The sequence below is a fragment of the Melospiza georgiana genome, chromosome 1, assembly GCF_028018845.1.
Source record: "Melospiza georgiana isolate bMelGeo1 chromosome 1, bMelGeo1.pri, whole genome shotgun sequence".
NCBI classification, from domain to species: domain Eukaryota; kingdom Metazoa; phylum Chordata; class Aves; order Passeriformes; family Passerellidae; genus Melospiza; species Melospiza georgiana.
Genome location: NC_080430.1, coordinates 120537161 through 120556002, shown reverse-complemented (window position 1 = coordinate 120556002; position 18842 = coordinate 120537161). Strand labels below are relative to the sequence as shown.

General features: G+C 36.7%; 1 protein-coding gene across 1 annotated transcript in view; it reads left to right on the top strand.

Moving 5' to 3' along the window:
* The window catches only part of ARFGEF1 (ADP ribosylation factor guanine nucleotide exchange factor 1), an 84102-nt gene that overhangs the window by 52514 nt on the left and 12746 nt on the right, over positions 1-18842 (top strand). The window contains exons 16-29 of the mRNA XM_058018878.1: positions 689-894; positions 995-1079; positions 1619-1790; positions 2985-3136; positions 6325-6453; positions 9567-9725; positions 10047-10197; positions 13730-13820; positions 14885-14925; positions 15013-15182; positions 15811-15962; positions 16124-16296; positions 17233-17393; positions 18027-18157. Of these exons, the coding sequence (XP_057874861.1) occupies positions 689-894; positions 995-1079; positions 1619-1790; positions 2985-3136; positions 6325-6453; positions 9567-9725; positions 10047-10197; positions 13730-13820; positions 14885-14925; positions 15013-15182; positions 15811-15962; positions 16124-16296; positions 17233-17393; positions 18027-18157 (1973 nt within the window). The remainder of the gene's footprint in view (positions 1-688; positions 895-994; positions 1080-1618; positions 1791-2984; positions 3137-6324; positions 6454-9566; positions 9726-10046; positions 10198-13729; positions 13821-14884; positions 14926-15012; positions 15183-15810; positions 15963-16123; positions 16297-17232; positions 17394-18026; positions 18158-18842) is intronic.

The following is an 18842-nucleotide window of genomic DNA, read 5'->3' as shown; positions in this document are numbered from 1 at the left end:
GTCCTGCAATATGGGTGGGAATGTCTCATGTTAATATTGTCATGAGAAACCTAATTAGCTTTCTGAAACAGCAGTTTTCACCATTATGCACAAAGGCCACACTCATTGGTGCCCATGTTTGCAACTGTAGCTGAATTCACAAATTTTGGTAGTAATGCTTAGAATCAGACATTAAAACATTTTTTAACCTCAGTTTACACATCCAGGCATCTTTCTCTGAATGCATGATCTTCTTCATTGTACTGTGTTGTGTTGACAGTGATCAACTCAGATGTATTTTGAGTACCAGCTATTTTTATTTGAGCATCCCTTGCATCTGTTTGAGATCAGTACTCTAGGGAAAAAAGTTGAGTTTAGTGAGCTTTTCGTTCCTGTAATAAGTTTCTTAACTACAAACATCATTACAGCAGAGTAAAATCATTAGTGATACTAACTTAGTCTTGTACACGTGTGGAATTCATCTAGCAAACAAATGGCATATGAGTAAAAGCAGAGAAGGAAGAATGTAGGCAGATACACGTGAGCATGTAAGAGCATTATGACTGAATATATTGCCAAAATACTTTGCTTCAGACAATGGAGGAGAAGCAGCTAACTGCAATACACGCCTCTTTTTGTACAACTTGACAGTTGGTATTTATTTTTCAAATATAAAGGCACTAGTTTGTCTTTTCTACTCTTATTTTAGACTCAGGTTGGGGAGTTCCTGGGAGACAATGACAAATTTAACAAAGAAGTGATGTATGCATATGTAGACCAGCATGACTTTTCGGGAAAGGATTTCGTTTCAGCTCTGCGCATGTTTCTAGAAGGATTTCGTCTGCCCGGAGAAGCTCAAAAAATTGATCGCTTAATGGAGAAATTTGCTGCTAGATATTTAGAATGTAACCAAGGGTAAGATACACTTCTTTTTCAGAACTTTGGAAAGCTGAGTGATTAGTAAAAAATCCTAATAAATTAAATTTGCTATTCTTTCTCTCCTTTTTGCCTTCAGGCAAACTCTTTTTGCTAGTGCAGATACTGCATATGTTTTAGCTTACTCAATTATCATGTTGACAACAGATCTTCACAGTCCACAGGTATGTTGCTGGAATAAATATCTGTGTAATTCATAGGCATGTAACTTTCAGGCATTGTGACAGTGTAGTTGTTAAAGCTTGATATCCAATTTAACATCACTATGTGTGTAATAAGTAAGGTAGTGTACATTAGTGCATCTTTTTAAGTAACAGTATTATGTTTCATGGGTGTTCAGGTTTTGCAGTTTTTTGGTTAGACCTTTCTGTCAGGTAGCTTTCTGCATCATAGATAGTTTGGTCTGTATGATAAGAAAAAGCTTTTTTTTCTTATCTTTTTTTTTAATGTACATCACATTTGACATACATTTGATCTGTGGATCCCACCAAATGTTTGAGTGTTAGAATGTCCTCATGGCTTTTTCGTATATTGTAGATTTGACAGTGTAGTCTTGGATATGTTGAATACTTTAAAAAGTCTTCTGAATCAGCAGGTTTATCCCTGATGGTAACTTCTTGTGGGCTGGGCAGTTTTATAGGGAGATTGTAAATTATAAGCTTGCCTCATTTGTTGATATTTACAGCTACTTTCTGCATTTCAGGTTAAGAATAAAATGACAAAAGAGCAGTATATTAAAATGAATAGAGGTATCAATGACAGTAAAGATCTCCCTGAAGAATATTTGTCTGCTATCTATAATGAAATAGCTGGAAAGAAGATTTCAATGAAAGAAACAAAAGAATTAACAATACCCACAAAATCCAGTAAACAAAGTAAGTAGTGGCATTGTTAGCTTTCTTCAAGGGTTGGCTCTTCAGTTTCATTAAGCTCTCCTTTTTAAAACAGGTGTTGAATGAAGCAAATGCCACTCACTTAACTCACAGTGAGTCCTAGCTTCTAATTTCATATGCTTTTCTTTTTAGCATAAATGCATGATGCTAACGTCAAATCTGCATTAAATACAACTGCTTTTTTTCCCTTCCCTTTGCATCTGAATTCCTGGCAGCCAGTGCATTGACCATGGAGGAGGCAGGTGTTGCTGTTGAGCAGCAGCACAGGGAAATCTGAGGGCTCTGTAAAGTTACATGGTAGCCAATAGGTACAGAGCAGAACACACACACTCTGTGTGTCTTCTTTTTCTTAAGTAACTGTTGTGATTTCCTGCAATAACCAATCTGTCTTCAAATATTTTGTAATATTTGGCTCTTAGGGCTCTAATTTGTGCACTTATTAATTATCTTTTCCTCTCTCAGATAACAGAAAAGCCTTTTGTGTTTTGCCTATTGTGAATATTGAGATGTTACTCATTCTAGCTTTTCTACAGAGAACATTGAAAGCTTTAACTTTTTCACAGCATATTTGTATCATTTAAGTCCTAGGTTAGCCTTACAAACAGATTGCTTGCAGGAAATTTGCATCTGAAAAAAAAAATACTCTCATTTTCAGCGTTCATTCACTTAACATAATGTTTTATTGTCACTTTTAAAAAGATGATTATTACATGATACTTAGATTTCACTGTCTTCATGAGATGGAGGTTCTGTTATAGAAATGAAAAGGTTTAATGTAGTTCTCACGCTGAAAAAGGATGTGCGGTTGTTTTTATTGTTATTTTCTCTGCTGATGGATTCCTATGACATATCTCTTCAGTTTAACTTCGTGGGTGTGATATTTATGCTGTCAGTTGAGGTGATGGAGAAGAAATCTCTGTTTTTCAAATCTGAAAATTCTGTAAAGGTTTAAAAATAGTTTGCATTTTGAATACAAGTTTGCCTGAAGTTAAATTTTATCCATCTGTAAAATAAATATGAGAAGGCTAGTGTGATATTTTCAGAAAGTAAAGATATTGTACTTAATGAAAAATAATACAATCCAAATATTGTACTTAATGAAAAATGTAAAATTATTTTATTCCTAAAGCCACCATTGCTAAAGATGCACAAATGAGAGAAAAAATGTGTTTGCAGGTGTTGCTAGTGAGAAGCAGAGAAGACTCCTGTATAACTTGGAAATGGAACAAATGGCTAAAACAGCTAAAGCTCTTATGGAGGCAGTGAGCCATGTTCAGGCCCCTTTTACCAGTGCAACACACCTGGAGCATGTGAGACCCATGTTTAAGGTGAGATACCTGTTTAGATAATCATGTAGAATACCACAGTTTCTTAATACAAAATGCTAACTGAGAGGATTTATTGAAAATACTAAGGATTTGCATCTGCTGCGCTTTGCTTATTTTGTGAGTTATTTAACTTGCTACAGGAAAGAGAGGATTTTGAGCCTACTAATCTAGTTTCCTTTACCCTGGAATTTAAGAAGTTTCTGTGCTGGCACAGGAAGCAATGGAGAAGTTACCAGGAAAAACTTTTATCTAATGTCGTCTGTTGCAAATTAATGCTTTAGAAAGCTAGGGCTCTGGTCCAGTGTAGGGGAGGAAGCTGGACCTGTATTAAACTATCATTCTAAGCACCTCTCTGCTATTGTGTAAGTGCAAAGCTGTCTGCATCCCAAATGCTTTTTCCATAGCAGTGATTCAGATTCATAGATAGAGTGTGTTCAGCAGTGTAGGGTGCTTTTGGATGTGGTCTCTGGCATACCTAACTCACAGCAGTCATCTGCCATTGAGATAAATTGTTAGGGCTTTGAGATAATTGTTAGGGCTCTTGTTTGTGCCCTGGTTCAAGTAATGGTGCTCACATGACCCCTTTGTGAACTGCTCCAGGGAGGTAAAGTCTCAGACCTCTACCACTGAATGAACAAATGGTTCCCTGGGGGGATGTGCTGTGAGGTTAGATGGAGTGCCAGGCCCAAGAAGCTCAGAAACATTTAGGTTGAAATAGACTCTTAAAAGCTTTGAGTCCTCCTGTTAATCCAGGGCTGCCAAGTCCACCACTAAACCATGACCTGAAGTGCTGCATTTACATGTCTGTTAAATGCTTCCAGGGTTGGTGCCTGCACTGCTTCCTTGGGCAGCTTGTTTCAACTTATGTCAACTGCATCTGTGAAGGAATTTTTCCTAATATTCAATCTAAACCTCTCCTGGTGCAACTTGAGGCCACTTGCTCTCATCCTTTCCCTTGTTACTGGGGAGAAGAGACCTACTCCCACCTCTTTCTCCAGCTCCATTGTCCTTCTCTGGACTCACTGCAGCACCTCCATGCCTTTCTTGCAGTGAGAGCCCAGAGCTGAGCACAGGATGCTGAGTACAGAGCACTGCCCTGCTCCTGCTGGCCACCCTTGCTGGCACAAGCCAGGATGTCATTGGCCTTCTTGGCCACCTGGGCACACTGAGGCTCTCTGTGTAAGATTGCAGTCTATAAAGCAAAATTATGAGTTGTCACCTTATTAAAAAAACTAGCATAGTATTTGATTTGTACAGAGGAACACTAAGCACAGACCTTGTTAAAAATTTACTTTTAGGCTGTTCAAGGTATCACACGGAAGAGATGTACTATACGTTCTCTCTGCTGACTTGCTGAAGGCTGAAATTAAATAATTCACATGCAGGCATCTGTAAAATTCATGATGTGATTTTCTTCAAGATACCAGTCCTAATACTTTCTGCCCTTAAATGTCTGAAAAGTGTATTTTCAAAGTTCATTTACAAAGAGCAAAATGTGAAGCACCCTGGTTAAATTACCACCCTAAATATGTTTCCTGAAGGTACAAAAAGTATGAAGTTTTTACTTGAAGTTACCTTGAGGATGTTCATGAACTAATTAAAGTACTGAGGACAGTAGTGTAATGTATTGACCACAGGGCTCTCTTCTCAAAAACAAGAGAGAAATGTGGAATTTGAATACCTAATTTCACTTTTTTTTTTTAGACTTTAATTTTCAGTAAAAATTTACAAATTTCTGGGTATTTCACCCATTGATGTCCACATAAAATTGATCATTGTAACTGTGTTTGCAGATACATTGGCTGAATTTTTAAAACAGCAAAAATTCTCTTTATCCACCCATCTAAGCAGCCCATAATTGATTGTCTGGTTTTGAGGCTTGATTTTCACCTGTATTAACAAAACGGCCTACAAATAGTAGCATACATCTAGTTACAAAGCACAGTATACAGACCATTAGATAGTTCTTAAGAAATTATTTCAGTTTTGTAATTTTTTTAAGATTAGTTTTGGTTACAATAGCAGGGAAAATGAGGAAGGCATTGGGAAAAAACGGACATTTCTGAACATAAAATTATAGAATAGTTTGGGTTGTAAGGGACCTTTAAAGGTGATACAATAGGGAATTAAATCTTGAATCTGTGAATTCATCCAATGCCTTTAATACTGTCCCTCAGTTACAGTTTGGTATGTGCAAGCGTTAAATGCTTTTTGAAGGTAGTGCTTTTGGAGCTGCTGGCTTAAATGAAACCAAAGCTCTGTGGTACATCATTTTATTATGAAATTGAATGTGTGAAATCTATTGCTCCTTGCTGTGCCCATTGACTCTGTATTTCATCTGGGGTGACTTCAGGTAAAACTGTTTCTAAAATCATTCTGGGTTCTGTGGTGTTTCCTTTCCATAACTCCATGTAGTTACAGCAGGATCCTCTGCATCTTCTCACTGTTTTTTCTGCCTTTGGGAGAGGGAGACTTGACCACACGGGAAAGACTCTGTGGTCTGTCTTGCAGTACTCAGTGGCACCTAAGGCAAGAGGAATGGGAAACATCAGTCGTGGCTTAGATACAAAAAGATAGAGGGAAAGGGCAACAGAATTAGTTGTAGGGAGATAAGGCAAGAGAAATGTCCTGTATTTTGCTGTTGCTGTTGTTAGCATACTATAGTTTTAGTGTGATTAATAAAGTTTGCCTTATTTTTACTACCCTCCTTTTTTATTGTTGATTTTTTTCTGGTGTTATCAGGATAAGCTAGTCTTACTTAAGTACTTTTCATCATAAATCTGTTATATGGTGTGTTGGTTGTTAGAAGAATTGTTTATTTTTCAATGTGCAGAGATAAAAGTCATCCTGTGAATGCTAAAACTCCAACAGACATCTAATTGACATAGCTTTAGGAGTTGGTTTTTACAGCTATCTGAAGATGGCTGTGTGTTTGTGCTTTGGAGAGGAGCTTCACTCTACATTACTTCTGCCTCATTTTGTGTCTCATGTCTCTTCTAACCACACTTTTTACTATTACATGTTTCATGTCTATATATCCTGTTTCATTTTTGTCAAAAGACAGCTTCTAGGTTGATTATATAAGTTAAGAATGGAATTTACACTTCAGGAAGATGGTGAAACCATAACAGTCCCCTCAAGTGCCAACAATTGCTGGGGATATAACACTTGTTTTGCATGCATTGCAGTTGGCATGGACACCTTTCCTGGCTGCGTTCAGCGTGGGTCTGCAGGACTGCGATGACACCGAAGTTGCCTCTCTCTGTTTGGAGGGGATACGATGTGCAATCCGCATTGCTTGCATTTTCAACATTCAGGTAAAAAATGTAAGACTGACACAATGCTTTGATTTATGTACCAGCAAGATGTTAGTGGGATTCTAAGTGTCCTGGCTGCTGAAGCTGTGCACTGCAATAGATAGAGACTGCCTGCTTCTGACATTACTGTTTCATCTGATATTTGACTGGAAGTGTACATGAGGTGACCTTTATTTTTCCTGGTGTTTTGTGGTAAGTGCTTCCATGCTTCTGCACTCAATGTTTGTTTCCCTGGAAATTTACTACTTTTATGTCAAAGTATTTTATTTCTAGCATTGTTACAAAGCTGTTTAGGTGTGTTTTGTTGTTTTATAAAATGTGTCTCTCCATCCTGTAAAATAGTATCTTTCTGAACTGTATTTGAAATATTGTTCTCAACTTCGGAGAGATTATATTAATCCAAGATGTCTTTAAATGGGTACCCTTTTAACAGTTATGGCACTGAAAATGGCATTCCTGATGTAATGAATGAATGGATCTTGGATGAAGTGCATTGCCAAGAATGCCAGACTCTCTGGCTCCAGAGAGCCATGATGATTAAACTGGGGCTTTTTTTGGCTTTTGTTTTTCTATTTAGAAGCAATTTGGTAGGGAAGGTACAATTATGTTATTGTAGATTATTAGTTAATAAATGGAGTACTGGTCTGCCATAAGTCTATTACAGACATAGCGTAGGAGAGGGGCAGGCAAAATCCATATGTTTGGCTTTGTGTTATTTCATGTGTATGTGGAAAATGCTTACCAAGAGAACACAACCAACCCAGAAACTGACTGTATAAAACTAAATAGAAGATGTTGAACTGTGATATAGTAGGGAATGCTTTCCTTCCTTCTCCCCTTGTATTTGTATTTGGCAAGTTAGATAACATTTACCACTAATGTGGAAAAGCACATCGGGACCTATGATACAGCTGCTTAAAAAAGCTCATTTGAGATCCTGTGAGGTTTCTTTCCTCTGTTTTTCCACCTAATTTCTGCATGACCACCTGTTCCTGAGCTCAACAGACTTAAAAATTTGATTAACAAAGCCTTCCCTGGGGCCTGCAGATGTTCAGGGACAGGGACAGTAACACTCCAGTTACTTTTGTTTCTAAGCTGCAGAAGTGGAACTGGTACCAGTACCAGTTTCAGCAGCTGCAGAGTTTAGCTCCCAGTGCTGCAATGGTCAGCCTTGCTGGGGAGGGCAAGGACATGTTTGCTCCAAGGTCCCTGTGATTCATTTGTACCCTTCCACTGGCTTGGGACATGATTGAACTAGAGGTGTTCCAAAAACAAATTTTTAAATTTCAGAAAACGGGAAGCTTTTGCATTTTCAGTATAAGCATTACTACTTCTTGGTTCTCTGTGGAAATTCTGTTTTGTTGATATAATTAAAAACAGTACTGATTTGTTGGTAATTTCAGTATTACAATATTATTCCAGTTCACAAGGTCTTGGATAGGTGGGATATTGTCTGACTGCAGACACCGGATAGCTCTGATGGTTTGAAGGAGACTGGCACATCAGTACTTGAGCTGGTTTAAGGAACTTTTCTGTTGGAATGAAGTTTTTCCTCATGTACTTAAACAGTGATGGCAGCTTTCCAGTTTTCATTGTGGAAATGTACAGAAATTAAGATTGATGTCTATTAAGAGTTAACATTTACACACTTTGATGAGAGATAATAGAGGGACTTGGATTCCGTTCATTTTAAGAAAATTTCCAAAGTGCACAATATAGTTTAAGTTATGCATGTTCACCTCTAAAACCTCAATTATAGATTCTGGTTTTAATTATTTATAGTTTTAATCTTAGACTTGTCACACAGTCTGACTTTTGTTTTTAAGAATCTGAGAAAAGATATGCATCAGAAGGATGCACCTAATCTACTTGTATCATCAAGTTTAAATTTCTGGATGATGGACACATTATTTAGTTGTTTGTCTTCTCCTGTGGTGGCTTAGAAAAAGGGGGGAGGGGGGAGTACCTGCATGAATGAGTAGGACTGAAAATGTTTTGTTTTTACAGAAAATATGCAGTTTGTAGAGTCTAAAGCTTCATTGCTTAGTACTCTTTCTTTGAGATTTCATTTTTCTGTTCTTCTACATCATTTTCTTTGCCTTTGCCAGCGTACCCTGCAGTAATGGTTGGCTTTGAATGTGACAGCTGTTCTGTAGTCAGTTGCTCAGTGGCAGTCTGTCCCTTCTACCATAGCCCACTATTGTGGTGTTAGTGTTTTCTCTGTGGAATCCCATTGTTTCTTGGGGGTTTTTTTGGATTTTATATTTGGTTGTTTTCTGTGCTCAATGATTTTTTACTTTAAAAATAGCCCTAAGTATCCAAACAGTTAAATATATTTCATAATTGTCATTTGTTTATCTGGTGTACAACTATTTCTCTCTACAGCCTTCAGTTTATACATAACAGGGGAATAAAATGCACTTGTGGGCTCAACTGTAATCCCCTTTTTACCGTTGTAATCGGTTCATGTGAAATCTGAGGAGTTCCCTTTGTTGCTTATAGATACCATACACAGAAAAATTGGGTAACTGGGTGGAATTTTCTATTGTGAGATCTGTCTAGATTTTGGTCACGTGATGTTTACCCATGACACTTCTTCAGAAGCTTCTGAGATGCTCCAAATGGTGCAAATTAAATCAAATAGGTTTTGAGCAATTGCATAGAATTGGCATAACTTGCCTTTTAGATACATTTTTTAGATTTTATTGACAAAAAAAATGCTAAAGCTTCAGGGAGTCTGCTTAAGGCAGCATTTTCAGAGTAGGTCTGAGTATGGTACAAGAATATTGAAAAGTTAGCTAATTAGCAGCATTTCTTCTGAAGCAGCATCCTCTTTTCCCCAAAAAGACCAAACCAGAAATGTAAGCACATCTTATATGTCCTATGCTGTCAGACATTACACTTCATGTTCCTGAGTAGAAGGAGCCTGATTTCATCCCACAGATACCTTCTTACTGGTGAAGAACTGGAGATATTTTCACTATGCTTTGGAAATTCAGTTCTAGGAAGAGAAAGTTAAATGGTATAGTTGATGAAATCATACAGATTGTAGTAAGAACAAGAAATGGCAAAAATATTTATGAGACTTGTGTTTCTTTCCTTCCCATTTGCAGCTTGAAAGAGATGCCTATGTTCAAGCATTAGCAAGATTTACGTTGCTTACAGTGAGTTCTGGTATTACTGAAATGAAGCAGAAGAACATTGACACCATTAAAACTCTCATCACCGTGGCTCATACAGATGGAAACTATTTGGGAAATTCCTGGCATGAGGTACAAGTCATTTGTACTTGAACTGTAAGAAAGCATGTTCACTGATTCTCAACACAGTTAGTGTGCTTGTTTGTACATAAACACATTGGGTTTAGGTAAGTGCTGCTTGTATACTTCTTAAAGTAGCAAAACGTGTCTAAGTGAGAAATAAAACTGAGAGAGACTAATCCAGTACTATTTAAATTTATATTCATTTTAGAAAAAAACCCAGATTTTTTGACCTCAAGTATTGGAATTTTTTCCTTCTAAGGAGCTTTACTTGCTTTTTACTATTTCAAACTGCTTTTGGTTGGTAAACAACTTCTTTATTTTCTGCAATAGATTCTGAAATGCATCAGTCAGCTTGAACTGGCACAGTTAATAGGAACTGGAGTAAAACCTCGCTACATCTCAGGGACAGTGCGTGGCAGGGAAGGTTCTTTTACTGGAACAAAGGATCAGGCACCTGATGAATTTGTGGGGCTGGGACTGGGTAAGTGATGCAGATATTAAGTATTTCATTTAATTAATTTAAGCATTTCCCTGGTTTTTTTCAGAGAACTGTTTAAATTTGTTCTGTGTTTTTATGTGAATTTCTGACAAAAGACCATGAAGTAGTCCTTGTAAAACTTATGCTTTGAATAGACTTACTCCAATTTCTGGAATATTTAGTTTGCTCTGTTATTATTGTTAGGGTGGAAAATGTAAGAAGATAATATATGTTGCTCACTTCTATTAAAATATCATCTTACAACTAAAAATGGATTGCAGATGGTATGACCAGGTTTAATAATATTGCAACATTAGTGTGCCAAGTATTTTACCAAGCAAGTAAGTCAGTATGTGTAGGTTAAGCATCTGTTGTGGAGCTTTGTGAGAAATACACAGAATTCAAACCAAGTGGGAGATTAATTTAGCTTAAATTCTAGAATTTCATTTCTTTCCTTTTCTGGTTACTTTGGTACTGAGTAAGTGCCTCTTTTAGGCTTAAGCACCAAAATATACTGCAAAAATGAGATTATGTTTCTTATCTTCCTAGAAAAGTATAAGACTTACCTTAAATTTATCTCTAGAATGTTGGGAGTTTTGTTTATTTGTTTGTTTTAAGTGGGAACACAGTTAAAGATATATAGGTGTGGGGGATTTTAAAACTCTGGAAGCATCAAAGTGAATATATAAATCTTTTTGACTATGAGACAGTTTCAGTTATAGTGTGATGCTCAGTATCTCTTGCCTTTTGAACTTCACTCACAGCCAAACAAAAGCTATTGTCTTCCCTCAGTTTTGCATGTAATTTTTTTGAGTAATGATAATTTTCTGTTTTTCCTGATCTTAGACCCCAAACTAGTCCTAATCATCCAGATTTGTATTCTCCTCAGAGAGTTTTTCTTCTTCTGTAGTCATTCCTTTTCTTTCCCTTCTGCTCCCCTTTGCCCTGCCTCTCTGTACTCCCCTCACCTTGCCAAGCATTGATGAAGGGAAAATTTGGCTTGGAAATCAGTGAGTCTGCCAACATCTCATACACTGAGCTTCTTCCTGCCCTTCCAATATGCATCCTTGAGTATTCCCTGATGGCTTGTGCAGCTTGGCTACTTGCAATTCCTGGCAGTTTCTCTAAGGCAGTTTCTCAATGCTGCAGTGACTGGCCTTTAAAAGTTTTAAGTCCTCATAACTCAAGAATGCAAGTGGTATTCAGGTGTCCCTAAATCATACTTGCCACTCATTGCTATAGGTCCAGCTCATAAAGACCTTTTGCTGCTGTCAGCTACATTTCTAGGGAAAACAGTTTATGCCCAATTTCTAGGGAAAACAGTTATGCCCATAAAATGTTTTTTCTCTGAATTCAATTTCTGGGATGCTTATTACAGTGCACAGATGGAAACTTGACCATTTTCTTCTTTTTTTTTTTTTTTAATAACATTGCTTCAATCTTATAGGAAAATGCTTAACTTGGTTTTTATGCACTAAAGGGCTGTCAGAACATTTTCTCGACTGTTTTAGTTATTTCACTTCTTTCCACAAATCCTTTTTTACAGATAGTTTAATTTTCTATGATTACTCCAAGGTATGCATTGGAACTATGGGTTTCAAGCAAGCTTTTTATAAACCTAAATTCCTGTGAAGAGCACATAGTGTGTATGTCCATATACACAGACACATATTTTACAGGAAAATAGTTGTTTAGAGTGAGTCAAGATGCAGTCTGGTGAAACAGAAACTCCATCTTTCAGACCTACTTGCAAAATCAGATGTGGATAAGCGGCAGCATTCACTCTTATTGCTCAAGTTAATGTGTTTTCTGAAATAACAAAGATGAACAAAACCAGACCCAAAAGCTCCTTTGCTCATTTTCTGCCTCAGCAAGAATTCAGGTGTGGCTGTTCAGGCATCTGCACTCAAATGTCTTTATCTCCTGTATTACCTTCCTGTTGTGGCCCTTTTTTGTTGTTGTACTTGGAAATTCAAAGCATCACAAGCATGGGGGTTGTAAAGGAATGAATAAGCATCTAGTCTACTGCTCCTTTGGTAGGAATATTGCCTTACTTGGAGTTGTAATTGTGAAATCCACATTTCTCCTATGTCAGTTTCTGTTCACAAAGTCGGAAGACAAAACTTGCTGCTGTGAGTAGGTCATAGCCAAAGTATATGGGCTCCTGGGTAACCAGAAATCCTCCTTGGACAGGGGGAATCTGAGAAATCTCTTTTTCTGTAAAGCAGAGTTACCTAGCTGACTGCTGTGTTTGATTGTAAAAGATTTCACAACTCTTAGAGTGTGAGTCTGCTGTTTGTTCAGGTTTTCAAGCACTGAATTACAAATCCTGTGATAACAAGGAATTCTCACATAAGCTGGTAAAGTTGGTTAAGGCTCTGACTCCTTGGAAATAGCCCTTCAGATTCTCTTTACACTCTGCTGCTCGTTTGATATTTCTTAGCTCACTCATTACCGACATTCAAGCTAATTGACACTGCTTGTGTGCTTACAAGAGAAGTCTTGATCAAACACAGTGGTATTTTACATTGCTGAGATACTAGCATGAGGTTACATATGTATGTACAGAAAAGTTGTTCCATAAATGCCCTAGAAAAGTACTTGAGGTAGGTAAGGTTGTACAGATTTGACAGACAGTCATCTCCAGCCACCTCCAAGTGTGGATGGAACAAGGCTCTGAGGCAGGCTGAAGCATGAGAAGTTTTTCTCTCAGCAAACCTCTGAGATCAGAACTGCTTGCCTTCTTTCAGTCTTCTGTTCTTTTCTATATTGCTTAAAAAAAAGCCCTGCATACAAAGTATATGGAATTACTCAAAGTGATTGCAAGATTCCTGCTTTTTTTGATGGTGATTGCTTTTTTTTTTTGGAGATTGCTAAAAATTTCAGAATTTTTCTCACTGCAAAGTTAACGGTTTCTTCATATGAGCTTTCCCAGATGTGGGTTACAGTTTCAAGCCTCCAAAATAAATAATTGCTGGTTTTATTTATAGATATTTCTCACTATTTTGGAGTGATAATTTTGCTGTAATTGAGATGTAGCTTAAAGATGGAATTGTGGTGGAAGCTATTCTTTCTGAATGATGAGAAATCTTTTGGGATGGATTTACTCACTTGATGCTAATTAAGTGTGAAAAATTCTCCTCTAAGCTATGTTGTCAGTCATATGTTGTGTGTTCTAAGTGGCAAGGTTACCAAAGTTTAATTGAAAAATTGAGGAAAAAGGTGATTCTTGTAGGTTTTATTTTTTTCACTTGTATCTGTTGCTCCAAATGTGGACAATTTTTAGGGACTAATATAATTTATACATGGATAGAGACATAATAATTAGGTAATCAGGATAATTAGGACTTACCCCAACATGCAGCTGTTCACTGAGATGGCCAGCTCATGCAAGGGAAATTCATAATGTGCTTCTTTTTTTTGTGAATTAAAAATATATTTAATTATACTGGTAGTGGCACAACTTTTATTCTTCTTTCTTCCCAACTCATTCTCTGTTCTTTTTTACCAATTTTTCAATTTTTTCTCACTGTAGTTGGTGGAAACGTGGATTGGAAGCAGATAGCAAGTATTCAGGAATCCATTGGAGAAACTAGCTCCCAGAGTGTTGTTGTTGCTGTAGACAGGTACTGTATTAAATTTCTTGTTGCCACCTGAAGTTTTTCAAGCAGTATTTGAATACCCTGTGCTAAGAAAAGGACCTTACTAATTTATTTGGAAAAAGCCTATATAAAAACTACCATAGAGAAGTGCGTTTCAGTTAGACTGGGGTGGATTTATTTTTGCATCCTGGGTGTTTGTGCAAGAAGGAGCAGGGCAAAGATTAGGCAAGAAGCTTTTTTACTGATAAAAAAATTACTGCAGAAGACTTACAGAATGGAGTCTGCTGTAGTGTCTGCTGAATCTTGATTTGCTGTATATAGTAACAGATTGCAAATTTCATTTTGCCTTAGTACTGAGGGCATTATTGTCAGACCCTCTTTCTCCTAAATGTAATTACTGACTCCCTGCTTTCCTCTAGGTTATGTAGATGTTTTCTGAAATGACCGAAATTATTATTCCAGTCTTCCGTTCTATGAATCACATTTATTTCAACTGGATTTGGCTAGGCAGAATACATATTATGGACATTCCCTGTCTGTATCATACAGTAGTGATCAGACTGAAGTGTTCATGAATCTTGCTTGCTCAGCATGTAAGAAATCAGAACATATAATTTTCTTAATGGTTGTCAAAATTGATGAGGAGGTATCATTTTGAAGGCTTACAAACATTTCTCTGGTTGAAGTACAGGCAGCAAGATCGATGTCAGTTCAATGAAAAGTTGTCTTGCAATAAAATCACATCAAGTGCACTGGAAGCTTGGTGTCAAACACACCATACCTGTTTAGATTTGCAGTGTCCCTCCCTGCTTCATAATGGGAAGTGTTTCAAATATCTACTTTTCATGGCAAATGAGTATTATGCACTCTGGAGACATTTGAGTTCTATATTTCAATCAGGAATGATAAAAGCTGACAGTACTCTCACTATGTCTTTACAGTTGTGAAAAACTAATTGTTTTTTAATAAATAAAAATAATCAGAGACTGTCTATATATTATTAAAAAAATAAGACAAGGAGGCTTGAAAACATTTAACAGGTGCTTTTCTTAAGAAATTTTAACCATGTCTTTAACTGCACTTTACAGAATATTTACGGGATCTACAAGGTTGGATGGAAATGCTATTGGTAGGTTTATCTCTTCCCTACCCCTCCCCACCCCTGTAAACTAAACTTTGGAAAAATATTGCGTTAAAACCTGTGGTCATTTAACAGTGGATTTTGTTCGCTGGCTTTGTGCTGTGTCTATGGATGAGCTGCTGTCTGCCACCCACCCTCGAATGTTCAGTCTGCAGAAGATAGTAGAGATTTCTTACTACAACATGGGCCGGATCAGGTTACAGTGGTCTAGGATCTGGGAAGTTATTGGCGATCATTTTAACAAGGTATCCCTCTTAATGCTTTTAGTGCATACTCCTTCAGTTAATGATACAGATTATTTTATTTTGAACTTTGGAAAATCATGCTTATATGAATCAAAGGGGTTTTTCTATCCTTCTCTGTAAGCTTAAACCAACAAAAACTGTAAAGCAGGAAAGACCTGCGAAAAGGCAGAGGTGCACAGTATAATAAATATAAAAACAGAAGTATGCATTACCTTATTTATCATTACCTGAGTCTAGAACTGACTGCTGTTAGTTTTGTGCTGTAATTTTTGGGGGTGTTTCATGATGCTTGGTTTAGGAGGTTGTCTTCAAGTCTAAATTGACTTTTTATCAAATGAATGTTTGACATGCATTTTCAATACAGCTGTTGAAGTCTTTTTTAGATGGCTTGCTTGTTTTTCCAAGGTTTTAAATGCCTGGTTATTTAACGTATTTAACATAGAAAATAGCTGGAATCAGGGATTATTGAATTGCATAAACAGTGTGATTTCTAGAGTTGACTACTGTTTAATTTCATTAATATTTCAGTGCTGCTTAGTTCTCTGTTATCAGCTGTAAAGGCAGCTTGTGCTGAAACCATACAAATTCTGATGCAAGCTTACTCTGCATTTCTATTCTACCTTCTCAGGTTGGCTGCAATCCCAATGAAGATGTAGCTATTTTTGCAGTAGACTCATTAAGGCAATTGTCAATGAAGTTCTTGGAGAAAGGAGAACTTGCTAATTTCCGATTCCAGAAGGACTTCCTAAGACCATTTGAACATATCATGAAGAGAAACAGGTAATAACATACAATTAACTGAATTGCCTGGCATCACAATCATCAACTTCTGCAATTAATTTTTCAAATTGCTTTTGTAAAATCAGTCGTTAGAGAATTATACTATTCAAATTGATTATGTAATTTAGTTTAAAAAATTATTGTTTATTATCCTAATTTAGGTCTCCTACTATTCGAGACATGGTTGTACGGTGTATTGCACAGATGGTGAATTCCCAGGCTGCTAACATTCGTTCTGGCTGGAAAAACATTTTTTCAGTGTTTCATCTGGCAGCCTCAGATCAGGATGAAAGTATAGTGGAACTGGCATTCCAGACTACAGGACACATTGTCAGTGAGTATGGACAATATTCAGACATCATGGAAGTGAGTGTCACTCCAGAGCCCAAGAAACTTTATGGACTCACAGCCTGCATAGTAGAGCCTGCTTTCATGTCTTGGAACCAATGATTTACACTTTCCAATTGGTCCTCTGGGAAAATGCTTACCTGAGTAGAGTTAACTGGTTTTATTCATGCCTTTTAAAAAATCTTGTCTGTTTGTTGCATTCTGTAGTAAAACAGCTCAGGCCTTAGATAATTCTATTTTAATGTGTACATTTTTATTTAAATGAAATATTCTGGGGGTTCCCCTAGGGAAGAAAAAAAGTGCATATTTTACTAATATGTTGTTTGCTTATCTTTTTCTGTTATTCTGCATTGTGCTTGTGTAAGGCCCATTTAGGAGAAAGTGCTGATAGGGAGGCACTAGATAATTTTTTCTCTCTCTGTATTCTAATCTAGATCCCAGGCTTTAGGGGATCTCTTTATTCTCTCTGAACAACTGCAAGTTTATAAAACTGTTTCATCTTTGATGAAGCACTTTTTTTCCTTCAAAAGCAGCTGTTTAAAAACAAGGCATCATGTTGCTGGCAAGATGGTCCATTAGTAGGTGGAGTGCCATACTTCAGGTGTCCCTCTTAAACTGTGGGGACACAGATTAGTGTTAAGCAGCCTATTTCTCTAGTCTTGCTTAACTATTACATTTCCCTGCTTTAGTCCAGGTTCTACTTTAATTTATTTTTAATACTCGATGTCAAAATGAAATGCCCTCTGGGTAATTTTTTTTTATATTATTTTTTTTCTTTAGTTTTTCTTACTACTCGGGCATTTGACAGCAGCAATCAATGAACCAGTCTCTCATGACTTCTGTTACAGACAGTTCATATTAGAATTAATACATTTTAAAGCATGACACTTTTTTTTTTCTCCTTTTCACACTTTCCTCTCAGCAATCGTGTTTGAGAAACACTTCCCAGCAACCATAGATTCTTTCCAGGATGCAGTGAAGTGCTTGTCTGAATTTGCCTGCAATGCAGCATTTCCAGATACCAGTATGGAAGCGATCCGCCTCATTCGCCACTGTGCAAAATATGTGTCTGACAGGCCTCAGGTATAGTCTGTGTTAACTAAACTGTAAGTGCTTTTATAAAGAAAAAATAGCTATGCTAAACTTACTGGCTTCCCTTCAAGATTCATGGATTAATGGGAAATGTACTTTATTCAGAAACACTAGGAGTATAAAATGCCATAGGCTTTGAAAGTTATCAGTGATTTTTCTATTCTTCTTTTATTCCCCTTTGCCCATCCCTACCACTCAATTCAGCTTGCATTCCTGAGAGCTGTTGGAATCGTATCTCAGGATCTGCTCTCTGCTGGGAAGTGTGAAAAATGGATAATGGCATAACTAAAAATGTTTGATATCCTCAAAATGTTATGGTTAGGTCCTCACTTCAGGAGCTATCTCTGTAAAAAAATGAGAGCAAGGAACTCACACTGAACTGCAAGCAAAAACTGGTGCTTGAATATGTAATCTTGTTTATTTTTTAAGTTCATTCATCATACTATTCTAAGCATTAGTTTGAAAACCACTTCACTTTCCCAGTGCTACTGTTTTAATTGCCAACTCATCTGAGCTATCAGGGTATAATACTCTTACAGGAGAGATTGTTGCTTACACTCCAAATTGTGTTTTATTGTTAAGAATCTAACTTCTGTGGCTGTCTAACTCTGTTTTCTTCTAAAGGCATTCAAGGAATACACAAGTGATGATATGAATGTAGCTCCTGAAGACAGAGTGTGGGTGCGAGGATGGTTCCCAATTCTCTTTGAGTTGTCCTGTATCATCAATAGATGCAAATTAGATGTAAGAACCAGGTAACAATCAGTATTTGTAATTCAAATTTTAAAAGGCTTACTTTATACTTTTGAAACAAAAACAACTCTTGGTAAATGTAATCACTATAAAATGACTTATGTATTTAATTCAGGTGATACCACTGTGGAAACAGCAAACACCTTTTAAATAGACACTGGAATATAGGAATTAAGTCTGTGTTCTGTATATTTTAAATTTTTATTTTCTGTTATAATAAACAACAAAGTTATGTAGTTGTGATTGCATTCTGTCTGGCTCATCCCACTTAGCTTGGGGATTTTAAAACTGGTTTTATACTGTGGTTCATTAAGTGGTTAAGGATTGCAGAAATGTTAAAAAAAGCAAAGCTGTACTCTGATTTCATGTAAAACTTGCTTATTTTTCTGGAATATGATTTTCCCTTGTAAAGCACATTCAGTTATAATTTTGATGTGGAATATGAGGAGTTGTACACAAATAACTTTAAATTTACCCATTGGCATGGGAGCTGTGCACCTGGACTCCCTTTATAGCTCGTAAAGGTTAATAATTGTTTCTAGACTTTTGTACTTTTTAACTGGAAATATTTGTTTATTAATTTTTGTGGCCCTTGGTAAAGGAGTTGATTTACTATTTTAATTTCAATTTACCACAGCTCTCAAAAATATTTTTGGCTATTGCCTGCAACTATAAAGTGCTTTTTTA